Source organism: Nannobrachium achirus, assembly GCF_963921795.1.
Source record: "Nannobrachium achirus genome assembly, chromosome: 20".
Classification (NCBI taxonomy): Eukaryota; Metazoa; Chordata; class Actinopteri; order Myctophiformes; family Myctophidae; genus Nannobrachium; species Nannobrachium achirus.
The window spans coordinates 11237810-11257050 of record NC_137827.1 but is presented as its reverse complement, the minus strand read 5'-3'; the positions used below and the strand labels follow the sequence as shown (position 1 = coordinate 11257050).

General features: G+C 42.6%; 1 protein-coding gene across 1 annotated transcript in view; it reads right to left on the bottom strand.

Moving 5' to 3' along the window:
* Positions 1-18668, bottom strand: part of LOC308305930 (dimethyladenosine transferase 1, mitochondrial-like) — a gene marked incomplete at its 3' end in the record, with an annotated part of 103501 nt that extends 84833 nt beyond the window's left edge. The window contains exons 1-7 of the mRNA XM_080750827.1: positions 18640-18668; positions 15718-15849; positions 15341-15461; positions 13723-13874; positions 8388-8496; positions 6281-6432; positions 1792-1911 (exon numbers count right to left, since the gene is read on the bottom strand). Of these exons, the coding sequence (XP_080606953.1) occupies positions 1792-1911; positions 6281-6432; positions 8388-8496; positions 13723-13874; positions 15341-15461 (654 nt within the window). The 5' untranslated portion in view covers positions 15718-15849; positions 18640-18668. The remainder of the gene's footprint in view (positions 1-1791; positions 1912-6280; positions 6433-8387; positions 8497-13722; positions 13875-15340; positions 15462-15717; positions 15850-18639) is intronic.
* Between the last annotated feature and the right edge of the window lie 573 nt (positions 18669-19241).

The window sequence follows — 19241 nt, the reverse complement described above, 5'->3', positions numbered from 1 at the left end:
AACACGTTACGCGCCGAAACAGTACGCACACAAGCAGCGCTTCCGCGCAGACGAGCACGCTCAACACCCATTAGGGTATAGCTTTGACACGCGCGCACGCATGGCGAGACGCAGCGCGTGCGCGTGGAAAGGACGCCACAGAACAGATGATATAAAAAGAGGACGGAGGCTGCTGTGCTGAAAGTGTGATGAAATAATCATGGAGCTTCCTCTCTTCTTCTTCTAACAGAATGAACAATCAGTTCCCGCTGCGCTCTGTTCACACTGTGAGTCTCTTTCCCTCCACACATGGGATTAAATATTTACCCACAGTACCGGACGTCCTAAAGACACTTCCAGCGGACCCTTAAGCCTAATTTACCACTCTGTAGTACGACGGTGTGGTGGGCAGGCCGAAAATAACTGATATTCAAGCTAGGAATGCGCTGCGCGGCAGCTTGAAGTCAACTACTTTCAGCTAGCAACGTTGAATTATACATTTGTGGATTATAAATTAACCAACTTGAATATTGAATATACACTACTTAGTAAACTAGTTCAGTGGCTCTCAAACTGTGGGGGGTGGGGGTGGGGTGATCCCCCAAATGATTTCGGCAGTGGCTCAGGGGTAGAGAAACCGTCATTAGAACATGGTTTCCGAAGGGTTCCCAGTTCGATCCCGGCCTGAACCCCAAGTTGCTCCCGGTGAGCAGGTTGGTGCCTTGCATGGTTTCCTCTGCCATCGGTGTATGACTGTGACGCAAAATCTTTGAAAATAGCATTTTCACAATATTTATCTGTAGAAACGAGTCAAACTAAATGTAATGTCTCAACTCCAACAATTCCAAGTGCTTGTCAGGGTCGGGGGTCACAGTTCAAATATGATTATTATGGGGGGGGGGGGGGGTCGCAGCCTGAGAGGGTTGAAAACCACTCAACTAGGGTCGGTTCTATAATGGTGGGCTTCAACTGGTAACATTTTAGTCTGTCAACACCTATATGTAAACACCAAAAAAAACACACCAAAAAAACAAGAACATATCTTCATTTTCCCAGGGCACGCACACACACACACTCACACACACGCACCGTTCTCTTGCAGTGTTACGTAACAGCATAGTTCTTCCTCTCACACACACACACACACACACACACACACACACACACACACACACACACACACACACACACACACACACACACACACACACACACACACACACACACACACACACACACACACACACACACACACACAGAAGCAGTGCTCAACTCTCTCTCTCATCGTTGTGGAGGAGCCTCATCTCTCAAATACCCAGCAGGCATCATTACCACCCAGAAAGGGTCCTGAGATGAGACAGGGTGTGTGTGTGTGTGTGTGTGTGTGTGTGTGTGTGTGTGTGTGTGTGTGTGTGTGTGTGTGTGTGTGTGTGTGTGTGTGTGTGTGTGTGTGTGTGTGTGTGTGTGTGTGTGTGTGTGTGTGTGTGTGGCGGTACGAGAGGTACGGGGGACCCACTATAAAGCAGTAGGAGTGTAGATGGATGGATAGAAAGGCGTAGGCTGGGGGGCGGCACCTGTCAGCGGGGAGTGTTGGGCGGGAGGAGTAGGACGGAGGCTCTACGTCCTCCCGGTGGGGGCTCCTCACTGGCAGGTGAATCAGTAGGATAGAACAGCAGTGGCAACACAGACAACTACACGCGAGCCCTTAAAACATAGAACACAGTTGTAGAGTGTGCGTGTGTGTGTGTGTGTGTGTGTGTGTGTGTGTGTGTGTGTGTGTGTGTGTGTGTGTGTGTGTGTGTGTGGTCCTACGTCAGGTTTGGGGACGAAGGCTCGCCCAGGGATGGTGAAGCAGTCGTGGACGGAGCACAGGTACTGGGCCATGACGGACAGGCGACTCCTCTGTCTACTGGAGGTGGAGGCTGTCAGGCGCTGCGCACGTGCACGCACGCACGCACGCACGCACGCACGCACGCACGCACGCACGCACGCACGCACGCACGCACGCACGCACGCACGCACGCACGCACGCACGCACGCACGCACGCACGCACGCACGCACGCACGCACGCACGCACGCACGCACGCACGCACGCACGCACGCACGCACGCACGCACGCACGCACGCACGCACGCACGCACGCACGCACGCACGCACGCACGCACGCACGCACGCACGCACGCACGCACGCACGCACGCACGCACGCACGCACGCACGCACGCACGCACGCACGCACGCACGCACGCACGCACGCACGCACGCACGCACGCACACACACACACACACACACGCACGCACGCACGCACACACACACACACACACACACACACACACACACACGCACACACACGCACACACACGCACACAGAGAGAGAGAGACATAATTCATAAATGCATTCATTCAATCATGCACAGCAACTGTAGCTCACTATCAAATCGTTGCTTTCGGCAGAAACCTCTTATATCCATATTTTACCTTTCTGTGTTTTTTCGTAAATCAATTTTGTTGTTCCCAGTGTCACAGTAGTGAAGTAACAGATCCAAAAGCTCGAAGCGTGGTGCGAAGCGACGCGTTTCGAGCTTGTAGATCTGCTACTTTTGAATTAGAATCCTGAAAAGTAGCAGTTTGAAGATTATGAGGTTTCCACCCGACAGACGATCAGATCCATCTAAGAAAATTAGAATATTGTGTAAAAAAGCATTGTAGATGCCGGGGTGCCTGCTGGCCTACTGGTCCAGGCACATACCACTTAGGCATTGCCACATAGGCATGGATGCCTGGCGGCGGCGCCGGTTCAATTCCCGATCCGGACCACCTTTGCCGCGTGTCACTCACTCCATTTCCTGTCAGTCTACTGTCCTATCAATAAAGGCATAAAAGCCCAAAAAAATAATCTAAAAGCATTGCAGATGCCATAGCAGCCCAAATCATAACTGACTTTGGAAACTTCCCACTGGACTTCAAGCTACTGTGACTTCAGAAGGTTGACATTTCTCTATTATAAATCCTTGTTTTGAGTGGTCTCGTGTAATATTGTAATATTTAGAAATATGGACTTTTGATATTGATGAGCTGTAAGCCATAAAAATTCAAAATAACAGAATAATTCACTGAATGTGCAATGTACCTATATATGAAAGTTTCAAGAAATATATGAACGTTTCAAGAAATTTGAAACATTCTTTTTTTTAGATGGATCTGTATAATATTGTTGCTGTCAGATGGAAACCGTTCCCTTTTTTATTATAGTTTTTCCTTCTTTTAATTATTATACTAGTGGAAATAGCCGATCTACAAGCTAGTATTTTTCACTACTTTTGTGCGACACTCTCTTGCATAATGAAATGTAGGAGATACGAGGTCTGTGCCCGACAAGCAGCAACGACATGTCTTGTAAATCTGGGTTATTCACCGGGGCAACACATGTACTGTATTATACACACGCCGTGCTCCTTTGTTACAATTTAATAATGTATCAGAACAGGCGCTTCATTTTGTTTAAAACAGGTGAGATCAATTAATTATGGCTTAAATATGTACGCCCAAAAACATGGAAAATTGCTTATGTAGCCGTTTAGTCCCCACAGAGTGGCAAAGTGCCTTGGCAATGGCAAAGGAATGTGTCACATTTTTAAATCGTATTTATATATCGTCGTTGTCGGGTGGAAACCTTGTACTGTTTGTCAAAAACCGTTCATTTTGTTTTTATCATTTTGAAAATTATTTATACTGGTGAAAATAGCCGATCTACAAGCACACAACGCCTCGCATCACGAGGCGTTGTGTGCTTGTAGATCTGCTGTTTTCACTAGTTCTGTGCAAAAGTCTTATGAAGATGCAGGGCTTTAATTTACGAAAAAACATGCAAATTTGAAAATTGGAGATACAAGGTTTCTTTCTGCTGGACAGTGACGAAATATATATACATTTTACATTTAAATGTACCGAAAATAGCAGATCTACAGGCTCACAACATGTTGCATCGCAACGCATTGTGAGCTTGTAGACCTGCTGTTTTCAGTACCTTTGTGTTGCACTCTTGTATGATGAAATAGGACATTATATAACATGTAAATTTAACCAGTAAAAATATATTGAGACAAAGCCTCTTTACACATACTGGCCAAAATGCAGGATTATACACACATTTCATGCTATACATACCAGTACAAGACAGAAAGACATTTCTGACACGCTGACTACCAGTTACAAATCAAGCCTATAGGTATTAAAACCAGTAAGACTCCATAATCGGGAGCTTATCGCCACAAATAGGGCAAAAATGTGTTTTTCCAAAATCTTCCTGATCCATGTTGATGACATGAGTGTAGACATACTGTGTGGTGATTTTCGTGATTTTAGGGCAAAATCTGTAGGAGCAGTGTCCAAAAATGTGTTTTTAAAAATCGGCCTGAAGGTGGCGCTATATGGGACAGATTCATGTTGATGGGATGAGTGTAGACATACTGTGTAGCGATGTGCGTGATTTTAGGGCAAAAACTGTAGGAGCAGTGTCCAAAAATGTGTTTTAAAAATCGGCCTGAAGGTGGCGCTAGAAGAGGGCCATGTGAGAAATGAGGGGTGGGGTCTCCGCGTTGCCTTGGTGGACGAATAGGTACCGGCCCCGGCTCTCCCGGACGCTCCTAGCCCGAGTTACGGCATTTTATGTGAGCTGCAGTGGAGGGGGTCCTCCACTGGGGGCGCCACCACTTTTGCATCCGTTCTGGAGCACCAGGAGTGGGTGGTCCCCAGGAATTCCCCGTGAGCAGCCCCGTTGGGGTGGTCATTTTTGCACATTTGGTAATTTTTTACACCTGGATTTTTTACACTCCTTGGAGGTTGTAGTTTGGCAGGTAAGGAGTGTGTGTGCAAAATTTGGCATGGATGGGGGCAACGGTTGTGGAGATATGAGCAGGGCAAAAGTGTGACGTGTGACGGACAGACGGACGGACGGACGGACGGACGGACAGACGGACAGCCGGTAGAGGTTTTGATAGTAAATGCGACCTACGGTCGCAATAAGAAGTATAATATACTTCTTATTGTAAGAGCAAATAACTTTGCAGAGCTGAATATATACAATGCAATCCTTTATTACACAGCTTGGTTGAATGCTTAATTCTGATTGGCCAATTGCTGAATTCAGTGTTATTTCTGGATAATGACCAGTCTGCTCTGTCTAATCAAAGACTTCTGAGCACCTGGCTGCACTGATTTGTATGCTGTATCCAGCCACACAAGAACTTTATTTTCCTTTCAGAACTGCGCAGTGGTTAAAAAGACAGCATACAGTATATCACAATACATACTGTAGATGGTCACTATAACATTTAAAACTGTACCGTTTCACAGCTCTAGCAGTGATTCCCAACCATCTCAATTTCAAGGACCCCCAGTTTGACATGCATTAGGCACCATTTAATGGCATTTCTATCTCTGAGACTAACATTTTTTATCGAAAAATCAAAGTTAACTCTTTCTCAGCCACGGGGAGCCACTTAATATTAACCGCATTAAACCATACTTCTTCAGTACTTAAATTAGCTGGACCGGAATTTTTCGTACTAGTTCATTAAAAACGAAATAAGTGATCGGGAAAAAAAAACGATCGGCAGCTCTTCTCCATCTCTTCTTCGACTGATCTAAAAGGATCATTCTCTCAACCCTTTGAACCGGAAGTGCTTCTGGTAGCTTTTTGTACTCTATAGCCAAAGTCCCGTTCACTTTCATTGTAGGAGGAGGTGTTAGCATAGCATCTGTCCGTGATGTTTTCAATCAGAAAAAAGTTGACATGGGCGCTGCATACGGAGTGGATTACATTCGCTTACCTCGATGTGCACAGATCGTGCACGCGAAGCGCACGTGGGGGAAGATGCCTCCGGCAAAATCCCCACTAAATGCCAATGCAGAGCCGAGACAATTCGCTGGTGAGTAAACAATGGGGGAATTGTGACGCGGTAAAAAGAATGACGTTACGTGGGATCGTTCTGATGGTCTTATAAAATGAATGCTGTCTCAGATCATAATACAATAATAGAATTTTCCGGCTAGTCCACCGACAGCCATTCTGGGCAGGCTGTGAAAGTGTTCATTTAACTTGGACAGTGTACAAATGGAACCAAATGGACTCGTTATTTGGTTCCATTTGTACACTCTCTGAGTTACACGCCCATAAGGGTCCATTTGGTTCCTAACTGTCATTTAGTTGGGGACCCCCTGGAACTCCTTCAAGGACCCCCCTTTGAGAACCACTGGACTAGATAATGGTGCACTGTGTGTCGCGCGGCGCTCCTCCTACCTCGGCCACCTCCTTCTGGAAGGTGAGCGTGAGCCGCGTGCGTCCGTAGGCGAACGGGCCGCTCCTGTTGGCCATGCTCTCCAGCCACTTGATGAGCAGAGGAGTGGACACGCTGAACGGAAGGTTCCCTACGATGTGGAGGTTGGGTGGCTCTGAGGAACACACGTAAAGTATGTTAAAACCATCACAAAACCATCACAATATTAGAGCTATTTAGAGCTCTAATATTGTGATAGTAGTCAGGGCTGTCACAATTATTACATAATCGCCTAATCGCAATTATTTGACATCATCGTGATTATTTTTCATAATCGTCATAATCGTTTACATGTTGAAAAATGTTCAAATCATTATTTTTTAAGTCAGAAATAGTGGAAATAGCAGATCTAAAATGTGACGCGTTGTGAGCTTGTAGATCGGCTATTTCCACTATCGATGTTCTTTTTTAAGTATAAAGTGGTCAAATATGTCAGTAATTTCTTTGTAAATTTAGGTTATGAGTCATATCTACCATGTGCAACTTAAAAGCCTAAAAGCCAAACAGAAATGTAGTTGTCAACGACAAAAACACAATTACATTGTTAATCGCAATTATTTGAGTGACAATTAATCGTCATGTAAAATGTCATAATCGTGACAGCCCTAACAGTAATCGTTGCTATTGGAGTGTTTGGGGGGGGGGGGGTATGTGTGATAGAGCTATAGTCCTCAGAACATGGCGTTGTTTTGACCAAATGAGCAACGGAGGAAAAACAACAGAGAAACAGACATTTTTGCGGAACCAGATAAACGGATGTGAACAAGGCAATGGAGTCGATAGCAGCGCGGCCGCTATTGTACTGACTATAGAGACACACGGGCGCCTAAAAATTCACGCCCCCTATTGTGACAGCGGCCCCGCTTCGGGTAAGGAAGAACGGTGCACTGCAGCTGCCAATGCAATCCCAATGAGAGGCATCGTGAAATATCATCATTTCAGTGGTTGACTATATGACTACTGAAGTGTCCCATGTGTTTAATTTGGCATTTTTAAAGTGGCATATCTGTCATCTTGATATGCTGCCTATACAATATACTTTAATATACTTCATCAGTGAGTCAAAAGTGCTAACATTGGAAATCTTAAGTTTAAAGGAGCTATAGTCAACTTTTTCATTGTAGGTGTACATCCTAGTCTACAGACTAGGATGTAAACAAAGTACGGGCCCTGTAAATGTAAACAAAGGGCCAAAATGATTATTTTATCATTATTTTACGCTTTTTGTGGTCATTTTTTAATTGAAACACATATATGAAGCTTATTTTTTTATAAAATATTTTCGAAACATTATTTTTATTTTAGCATCCGTTTTTCAAGAAAAAGTTGACTATAGCTCCTTTAAGTGGTCGCATGGTACACACATCATGGACGCATCCCTTGAGGTTTTAAATACCCAGATACGCTTGTCTCTCATGAATAATTAGGCTATTTATTTTGGGACATTGTGGCATCTTGCTTCTTCCAAACAGAGTCTTGCAAGTTATTTTTTGGTTAATACTAACCTGGGGAATTCACTCTGTAGTTGAAAAAGTTGGGATCTTCAAAGTCGGCGCTCGTAAATGCATAGCCGTTTCCACTGTGCTCTGTTAACATTATGGGTAACCCATTCAAGTGGCAAATTAAATGTGACAAACCCTAACCCTGTATTTAGAAAACAAGAAGATGTGTTGGCAGAGTCAGGCCACACATTTGGAAACATATTTTTATTTAAATCAATATAGTCTTCAGTTCGTGTAGGATTATTTTAATATTAGGCAATGACTTTCTATGGGCTGGCTTGCAGTACACCGTTCTCCCTTACCCGCAGTGGGGCCGCTGTCTCAGTTGTGGGCGTGAATTTGTAGGCGCCCATGTGTCTCTATGGTACATCGTATGGTACTGACTATGGTAGACTGTCACTTCATTAACATACAGTTAATTAATAAAACAATGAGGAATCAGGATACTGAATTTGTGCGTTATTTATCATCAACATACGTTCAGTGCGTTAATCTTTCTATGGTGTAGTCTGTAGTGCATAGAGTGTGCACACGCGTGCACGCACACACACACGCGACATCTACTCACTGTCCTCCCAGGCGGTGGTGATGTTAGAAGGGAAGCCACGGTCCATTCTGTAGGTCAAAATATCACCGTGAACAATTCTCACTCTGCCTGGTGCTGCCTCCGACAGGAGCTGTGGACATATACACCATAGCATTATGCTGCTGTTACTTAAAGCAGTGGTTCTCAACCTGTGGGTCGGGACCCAATTATTTTGGGGGGTCCCCAGATGATTAGCTTGATGTGAAACATTGTTTTCTCACTTAACAGTAAACAAACTAACATAAGGTTTAAGTGTATATATAGAGGGTATCTGCACATTTCTAAAGTGACACTTTAAGCACATTTTAACTCATTGAATGCCATTTCAAGATGGCCCCCAGGTACCAGACTGCCACTATCCTAGATTTCTAGTGCACGGATCAATTTTTAGTGCAAGGATCGTGCACGCCCATGCACCATATATGCATCATATGTGTAGTACTTTTTAACAGCTTTCAAACAAAAAAATCCGCTTGGAAATCCGTTCAGGCATTCATGAGATAGAAGCCTTCAAAGTCAGACAAAACAAACACTGCCACCTTCCAAATTTCTAGTGCACGGATCAATTTTTAGTGCACGGATCGTGCACGCCCATGCCTAGATCATGCACCATATGTGTAGTACTTTTTAACAGCTTTCAAACAAAAAAATCCGCTTGGAAATCCGTTCAGGCATTCATGAGATACAAGCCTTCAAAGTCAGACAAAACAGCCATTTTTGACATTTTGAAAGATGTGTTTGTTACGGGGCTAAACATGCAATTGCGCAATTGCGATCATGCCTAATACATTTGAGGCATTTTTAGACATTTTTTTTTTTTTTAAATTTTGAAAAAAAAAAAAAAAAAATTTTTTTTTTTTTTTTTCAAAATGGCTTCCAACTCGGGAAACTCGGGCTGTGGCAGCCTGGGAGTACTGTAATAACTCGTGAAACTCGTGCCTTGGCAGTCAATGAGTTAATACCTCTAAAATGACAAATTAAACATTGGCCAAATTGTCAAATATTAGGGACAGAAATTGTGAAAATAGCTGATCTACATTTTCACAATAGAACCGTGTCATACAAAATGTACTTCAACAACTCTTGGGTCACAGCTATTTAACATTTACTTTAACCAAAAAAAATCACTTACTCTACCTTTAAACACTTAAATAAATACATCTAACAGTCTACTGTCATGACAGTACCAAAATAGGGATGCCAGATTGAAACCCCAGCATACCTATTCTTGGGGGGAACATTTGCACACAAAAAAAAAGAAAGAAAATAAAGAAATAGCAGATCTACAAGTGCAGAACGCGTCACAACGCGTTATGAGGTGTGGAGTAGACTGTTATAGCTGTTGTTACTTGTTTTTTATTGTTGTTACAATGCATTTTATGTCTCCCTCTCCCTTTCTCATTTTTCTCTCTCTCTCTCTCAATTAACTTCCACAGGGGTTTAATTTGGCATGGGAAACATAAGTTTACATTGCCAAAGAAATGTCAAATAAAATAAACAATAAAATAAATGTATGTACAGTCAAGGATATAGCCCTACTATCTATAATAAGGAAATGTATAGCCAGAGAGTGTACAATTTGAACTTTGCAATCATGCATAGGCAAGTAAAAAAACAAAAGACCTAAGAAATATTGCTTCAGCAAATTGACAGAGAAATTGTGATGTTGCTGTTGGAGAATAGATACTGTATACATGTGGATAAGGATAACACGTTTAAACAAGATAAAAATCATAGCAGCAATTTTTCTCCTTCTCTGCTTGTATGTACAGTAAGTCTGTGTACAGAGATGTAAACTGGGTGCATAGTCCAGGAACACACGTATAGGGATCATGGGACCATAAGCGATATTATCGTTTATCGTGATAAAAACACTCACGATAATCCTATCGTGGAGATTTAATTTATCGTGAAATCGTCCTCCGTCATGCACATAGACTGTAAAATATATGGACAAAGCGAAGCCATTGGTTTCTATGCAGCGCAAATGACGCATTTTGGGTCCTTGGCATGGGTGTCGCCATCATAGATTGTAAAAGCACCAGAGGATGCTATTGGCTACCAACGGTCACGTGCAACCGCAGGGATACATGGAAGAATGTGGTCGGAGCCTCCCGAAATACAGCACACGAAGAAGAACACAGCCGGCTGGTATCAGTTTAGTTGGCCACGCCCCCCGCAACTTTATCATCAATTTTACACATAAATGGGACCTTATTTTCACAAAACGCATATCATCGTGATTGAAAGGCAATTTTTAACTAGCGATAGGAACCATAAAGTATTTATGAAAATGTTAATTAAGGTTAGAAAACGAAAGGGGTCCAATGGAGAACAATTCTTTTCGCGATCGGCCGGGGGGGGGGGGGGGGGGGGGGGGGGGGGGGCAATCATAGGACGTTTTAGTTCCGTGTTGGAATCATTTTAAATCGGCGGAAACTATGCCCCTGGTCAGTGGTCATGCACTGGGAACAATTCTCCTTTTATTTGCCGAGCTGCATATCCGGTACCGTTTAAACCCTCTATTGGCAAAACGTACAATATAATATACATACTTGATACCAAGGCAGGAATTTCATTTAGGCCATGAAGGCCATGGCCGTCCTTGCCCCTCAAAGAAATGGCATGTCCAGAGGCCACAGTGGCCTTAATGCCCCAGCTGACTGTACCACTTTCTCCCCTGTCTCTTTCTTCGTCAATATGTAGACAATAGGCACCGATGTCTCTTTCTTGTCATGTAGACACCATTGTCTTTTGTTGAGATTCTGAAATCTTAACTCCCACGAGTCCCCAATCCAACCAATCCGGGGACTTTGATTGATGCAGGGCTGAGCATGGATCAGATTGTAAATACCGTAATCTATCTATTTCACTGCAGATTAGGTTATCATCCCTAACCCTTAAATGCAACAAATTATTTCAATGTTGTTCAAGTTGTTCTTGTTTTATTTGATGGCCTTCCTGCCCTGGCGTTTGGCCTTTGTGCCCTCAAAAAATGGACAATGGCCTGCTTAATAGTCTTTTTTTCACTCTCGACCAAATCTCTTTGCCAAAAAAATAGCCGATCTACAAGCTCACAACGCGCCGCAACGCCCCGGGATAATGGATGTTGGGGATATTTTGATTATGGCGATAATATCGTAAATCGCAATTTCTTTGGTCACAATAATCGTGATGTGAAATGTTCATATCATCCCATCCCTACACGGTACAAACGTATGTCTCTACTCTCTCTCTGCCAACACTGTGGAGGCAGATGGCCGCCCACCCAGAGCCTGCTTCTGCTCAACGTTTCTTCTTCCTGGTAAAAAAGGCAAGATTCTGCTCCTCACAGCCGTGTGCCCAGAGCTTGCTCATGCAGCGGGCATGCTGCTTCTCTGTAGAGCATGGCCCTACTATGTACCTGCTCTACACAGGCACGTGCACACATAGACACCAAAGGGGGCTTGAGCCCCTGCCCTTTTATACGTCTGTAAAAAGTGCCCTCTCCCAGACCATGAATGCAGCTTTTACTATGGTGAAAGAAATGCAAATGCCCTGAAGGCAGCATTCAAGAGACGTGCCTTGTCCAAATTCTCCTGAACTTGAACGCAGCATCTTATGTTGAAAAAATTGCCCTCTTTGTGTAGAAAGCCATGCCGTTACGCTGCATCTCCATTACTGACATGATTATGCTTAGTTCAGTGTGGTATCAAGCACCAAAACTAAGCTCACACCGCGTCGCGTCTGCGACACATTGTGAGCCTGCCTCTCTAACATTCTCTGCACATCCCTGGCTCTACATGTTATGTCTTCTTGAGATAACGATTTGCCATTGTACAAATAAAACAGAGTGATTGCTTGACATTTCAAGATCTCCTCTGTACAGACAGACAGAAATCTATGGCAGTGGTTCTCAAACATTTCTTCTCTTCTTCTTTTCCCCAGGGACCTGCAGTTTGGTACGCATCCCTCTCCCTCCCCATAACTCTTGGGAGTTTACAAATGGAACCAAATGGACCCCTAAGGCCCGCGGATGTAGTCGAGGATTGAGCACAGCCCCACTAACTTTCTGAGCTGCACGCACGTGCCCCGTGCATTGTTTGTGCCCACGAGATCGCCTTCAACTTATCCTAGGACAACAATCGCGCATCGATCAAAAAAAGCCATTCACGCCATCTTACATGAGCGGCTGAGTGTCAACAGAGCGGATTAACATAGGAATGACCCTGGCTGGCCGCATTTCAATGATCTATTGTGTCACCTGAAGTACTATAGCCTACTGTAGGCCACATTTGTGAAAAGAGGCATAGCTGTCAGATGTTCTGAAGCAGCAGTCCACAGGTAACAGCTGATGGATTCATCAGGAATGAACTCAATTTGCAGAGCTCTGCAAGGTTAACGCATCATTGTAGACACTATCAAGTAATCTCCAAAATGCAAGTAAAAATAATACAATCCCTGTGTTAGGGTCCATATTAGTACACTCCCAGAGTTACAAACATTAAAACGCCCATTTGGTTTCCAACCATCCAAATGTAGCTGGGCACCCCCTGGAACACCCTAAAGCAGTGTTTCTCAACCTTTTCAGGCCGAGACCCACCCATAATAATCATACTTGAACTGGGACCCCCCCCTCCACCCTGACAAGCACTTGGAATTGCAGGCATTACATTTATTAATACTCGGTTGACTTAATATTTTCACAATGTTTGCCTCTTTCTTACATAATATTTGCCAATTTGGCCAAATTCGTATAAAAAAAGTCCTTACATTGTAAGACACTGAGGTATTATGATTATACTTTTGTACAGAAACCGCAGTGATGCTACTAGCCCTGCATTCTGAGTCCCTGACTCATATTTTTAATAAAGGACTCTGCATGTGGTGGAGTCTCCACAGCTGTGCCTTCTGGCATTATTGAAGAGATGATTGAGATTGTCTTCCATGCTTCTGTCCTTTATCAACTACATACAAGTAGCTATTTGCCACTATTTGTTTAAATTAAAGTCCTTTTTGATGTTACATAAAGCATGTCGTCATGGGACCAATACAATTATTCTGGGACCCATTTGAATGACCACCTGTGGGTCCCAGGTCCAATTACATTGAAAACCTAGCAGTAGCAACATTACTGAGAAAAGTGTTAAAATTACGTTTTTATGTGGCCACACCCACCCAAAGATACACAGGGAAATCATATTTGAATATTATAACCACACCTGGGCGTCTATTAAAGTAATGTTAACTCCATAGACACAAAACAGAATAAGTACAAAACTACCCCCCCCCCCCCCCCACACACACACACACACACACACACACACACAGCAGTTACCTGTAGCCCCGGGATGAAGCGGGAGTCCTTCTCCACCACCAGCAGGTCTGTGGCGCCGGCGTTGAGGATGGAGCGGGTCAGGCCCCCGGGGCCGGGACCCACCTCGCACACGTGGGCGTCCCGGAGACTGCCCGCCTGACGCACTATTTTGTCTGGAGAGAGAGAGACAGAGACGGACGGATGACCGAGAGACACGCTTAATGGAATTGAATAATTTAATATGAAATTAATTCCAGACTGACTCATCATAGAAATTAGCCCGTTATTTGGCGGTTATAAGGTCTTTATTAAAGGGTCTGGATTGAGATTGATGATGCGCGCGTCTACCTCTCCACGATCAAGTTGGGGATACATTAATCTATCACACACACAGTCACCTTGTACAAGGACATGAAAGGAGATCAGACCTGCACTGCATCACCGATAATCACGTTTCAGGGGGGCGAGAGCTGGCGGCGTGAGAGAGGGAAGGAAGGGGGCTGCGTGCAATTGACTCGGTCTGTTCGCATTAGCAGGAGTATCTGCTCAGTGGACTGCGCTGGCGGTAGTCCACTACACAAAGGGCCTGTCGGTTCCAATGGCCACCAACAAGCCAGTATGAGTGTGTGTGCCGTGCGTGGTGTCGCCGTCTGGCTGACGCCAACGCACTGTCGTGTCCTCAAGAGCAGAGCAGACGCACTACAGTAGCTACCTACTGTATGTATGTACAAAATATACAGTGGCTGGCAGCTGTTGGTGCATTGCAGCTAGAGGGGGGGGGGGGGGGGTAAAGAGCAAGAGAGAATGAAAGAGAAAAAAAGAGAGAGCTTCAACTCCTACAAGTTGAATTGGATACTAAAGGACCTCAGCCTGCAATCTCCTAATGTTTATACTTAATATACAATGTCAATGTTTTGTAAGAAGAATCATTAAATATATATTATAAATGCTGTTACAGTAACGCAATAAATAGAATTCATGGATTTGACGCTGTGATCGGGAATATCGGCAGATACTGATTCCGTTTGATCGGTATCGGCCCCAAGAATTGCAATCGGAGCATCTCTAGAGAAAGACAAACTAAAAACTATGAGAGGAAGACAAAGAAAGAAATAGGGAAAGAAAGAAAGAAAGAAAGAAACAAAGAAACAAAGAAACAAAGAATGAATCAGGGTTCCCACACATTTTTACCAATTAATTTCCCAAACTTTTCCCAAACTTTTCCAGAATATGTAACCTAATTTCCAGGACTATAACAACAATAATTCAGCTCAATAACAAGTCGCTTACTCCTATGCGCAATGCCCACAGACAGGTAGTGTATGCTAGTGGTTCTCAACCTTTTCAGGCCGTGACCCCCAAAATAATCATATTTTAACTGGGGACCCCGGCACCCTGACGAGCACTAAGAGTAGAGGTGCAATAGTAGTAGAGGACAATGCATAGCTATTTTCTCTAATTTCAAAATATTTCCAGGAATTTCATGACCGTTGGAACCCTGAAGAATGAATGAATGAATGAATGAATGAATGAATGAATGAATGCTGACTGACCTGTCAGCTTCATGTCCAACAGAATGAATGAATGAATGAATGAATGAATGAATGAAGAATGAATGAATGAATGAACTCTGGCTGACCTGTGAGCTTCATGTCCAACAGGAAGTTCTGTGACAGCTGTTTCTCTGCTCTGAGGTTGTAGAGTTTGATCAGCTCTCCTATGGTGGGCAGCGGAGGCAGGCGGAACCGAGACGCTGCCATCTGGAACCACACACACACACACACGCGCGCGCACGCACGGTGCACACACGCACACAAACGCACGCACACGCGCACACACACACACGAAATAGGACTTCAGTGATTAATTCCGAGTGAACAAATGGAACCAAATGTAAGATCTGAGGCATTGCATTAACAGGTTCTAAATAACTGAAGTCATATTTCACAGGTGTAATAAATGGAAAGCTAATAAAGGACCACAGTATGACAGCTGCACACCATGACAAGTAATTACCTTGACAATAAAGAGGATTCTCAGTCCTTTATCTAATGAGCATAAAGCTCAAAGGCCATTTGCACAGGATTAGGTATGGATTTATTTTAGACAGATAATGATTCTTCTTATGGTTCAGTTGTAGTCGCCATTCTGGGGGGGAGAGAGAGAACATTTAAATTAGTTACAATGGAACTACTTTGTTGATTCAGAATTGGTTTTCATTGTCTTTCAACTGCATATCTAACTATTAATTTACTGAATGTCTGTCCGTCTGACCGTCTGTCAGACAGACGGCAAAAATATATAATCAGTAGGTAAATAAAATAGGTAAACAATGCCCAAATTTGTAGAGGAGCATGCTGACATCACTGATACTACACAGTGAGACACATTTGGAGATGAGCAGGGTAACATCCGCAATGGTAACAGCTGCTTGCAGATATAATGCCCACATTTGGAGATGAGCATGCTGACATCACTGATACTACACAAGTGAGACAAATTTGGAGATGAGCATGGTAACAGCCGCAATGGTAACAGCCGCAAGCTGAAACGATGCCCACATTTGGAGATTATGTCCACCAGCCCATCTGTCTGCATGCTGACATCACTGATACTAAACAGTGTCCCACCATGGTAACAGCCGCATGCTGAAACAATGCCTACATCACAGACAGGTATTGCACAACTGGACGTCAATTTTGAGTGTTCTGCCCAACGAGCTCCGGTCTGGGTTCATTACTTCTGAGACTCCTACATTCAATCCCTCATATACTGTGCAGGTCCTGTGCTCCCCCGGCACAGGACTAGTTGATATTAATTTAAGCATTCTATGTGTTGAGTGCAAAGGACCCCAATGGAAACAAGCAGACCCCTGCTAATAAAGTATTCAATCAATCAATCAATCAATCAATCAATCAATTAGTGATTCTCAACATTTTACATTCCAAGGACACCCCAAAATACACAGTTGTTGTTTTTTTTCCTGTGGGGCACTAATCTAACAAAATAATGTTTAATTGTTAAACATGATTTGGTCTGATATGTTACTGTACATTTGGTATAGAATTAATTCAATGTCAATAGACATGAATTCAATGTCTATTGATAATAACCACTACCCGAACTAATAATAAGCACTTGAAACTGATATCATAACACAATCTCTACCCCCACCTAGTGGTGTCACGGCCAAGTTGCATGTTCCATGTTCAATCATTTCAAGCAGGGTCTTTACAAGTGGTGGAAAAAGTAATACATTTTTTTTACTCAAGTAAAAGTATCAATACCGCCGTGTAGAAATACTCTGTTACAAGTAGAAGTCCGGAATTCAAAATGTACTTGATTAAAAGTACAAAAGTATTGGTATCAAACATGTAATTAAAGTTCCAAAAGTATTCATTGTGCAGAATGTCCCATTTCAAGTTTTCAAATGTATAAAATCCATTGGAAATAGCAGATCTACAAGCGCACAATGTGACACACTGAAGTGCATGTATGTAACTCGTAACCAGTGTTGATTTTGTCGACTAAAACTATGACGAAAAATGTTGTCGACTGTGTTTTTTTCACTGACGAAAACGAAATAAAAACGAAATAAAAACTAAGCTGTGATGACCAAAACTAAGACTAAATATATTGACAATTTCGTCAACAAAATAAAAACTAGACTAAAACGTTAGGGAGGGACTGGTGGAGAAGAGAGTCATTTTATGTTTGGTTTCTCTCAGGTGTTGCGTGCTGATAATAGCAGATCTACAGCTTGTAGATCGGCTATTTTCAGCATGCAACCAAGTGTAAAATCAGCCATTACGATGCCATCAAGGCCTGCCAAAATACATTTCAGTTGACTTACTAAATCAACTGTAGATTTAGTCGACTAAAATCTTATGATATTTAGTCGCCTAAATTAGACTAAAACTATAACTTTTCAGGTGACTAAATTATGACTAAAACTAAATTACATTTTATTCAAAAGACTATGACTAAAACTAAATCAAAATTTGCTATCAAAAACAACACTGCTCGTAACTAAAGTTTTCAAATAAATGTGGTGGAGTAAAAGTAATATTTGTATCAGAGATGTGGTGGAGTAGAAGTAACAGAAATACTCAAGTTAAGTACATATACATACCTCAAAATTGTACAGTACTTGTAGCCAAGTATTTAATTAACAGTATGTTTTAAGGGGACATTAACTCAAGTATTCAGATTTAACACCAAGACCAAAAGATTTACACATATAACAATGCCATATCATATTATGCGACGCACTGTGAGCTTGTAGATCTGCCATTTTCACAGAGGATTGTCATACATGCTTGAACTGAGACATTCTGCATAATGACTACTTTTACATTTTGGTACTTTTAAGTACATTTGGATATCTATACCTTTGTACTTTTACTCAAGTACATTTTGAATTCTGAACTTCTACTTGTGACAAAGTATTGATTGATTGATTGATTGATTGATTGAAGAGTTTATTAGCAGTTTGCAATAGAAAAAAGTACAGTTTCATCACAGCACAAATCACTGGTACAAGGTCAACTAAAAGGAGATCCTGAACAGAAACCACACTTTGTCTATCTCAAATAACTGGAAGACATATTTCTAGTTCTACATTGCAGTATTGATACTTTTACACCAAGTAAACATTTGAATGCTTTTTCCACCACTGTGTATGACAATACCTTCAGCGAGCAGAGAATAGTTACTGATAATAGATGCTTATTTTTACAATAACAATTTACAATAACAACAGTTTTAGCCTTAGAAGCTAACAGCACAGCTTCTAAAATGTCTCTAGCTCTTCTTAGCAGCGTCTAAATGAGAATTATGACTCCCATAAAAGTCACACATCAACACATTTAACCCTGCTGAAGAAACCAAGACTGTAAATATCAAAGAAATGAAGATAAATAAACCCACGTTTCTCACCAGCACACTGTGGACAGTCCTTCTCCTGCCTGCTGTCACTAGCACTACTACCGCTTTCGTCATCACACACCGGCAACAGGAGATCCAATGAGCTTTCACAGGTCCTGGCTTCGACCAATCGACTGGCAGTGTGGGCGGGACATTGCTTTGCCCTTGAGCCATACTGCTCTGCCTTGAACAACCGGCTGTTGTTGATGCGATGACACGTGACGACCACACGAGGGAGACATTTTCCAATCTGTGTCATTAAAAAAGAAGCATTATCTATTTATTTCAAATTAAAATAAACATTATTTATGTATTCTCAAAGGGACAGTTTGTTCCATTAGTGTCACATCTTCAATATACTTTGCAACATTGAAAGATCATGTTGAACAACAGTGGTAGGAAGTAGCTAAATACGTTTTTTTTTTTTTTTTTTTTTACTTTACAGGAGTACCGTATTTCCAATTTTAAATATTTTTGTACTTCACTATATCTCAGAGGCAAATATTGTACTTTTACTCCACTACAATTATTTGAAAACTTCAGTTACAAGTTAGGAAGGATATTTGGATTATTATTACAAAACATACACACCACTTCGGCCCTATACACTTTGA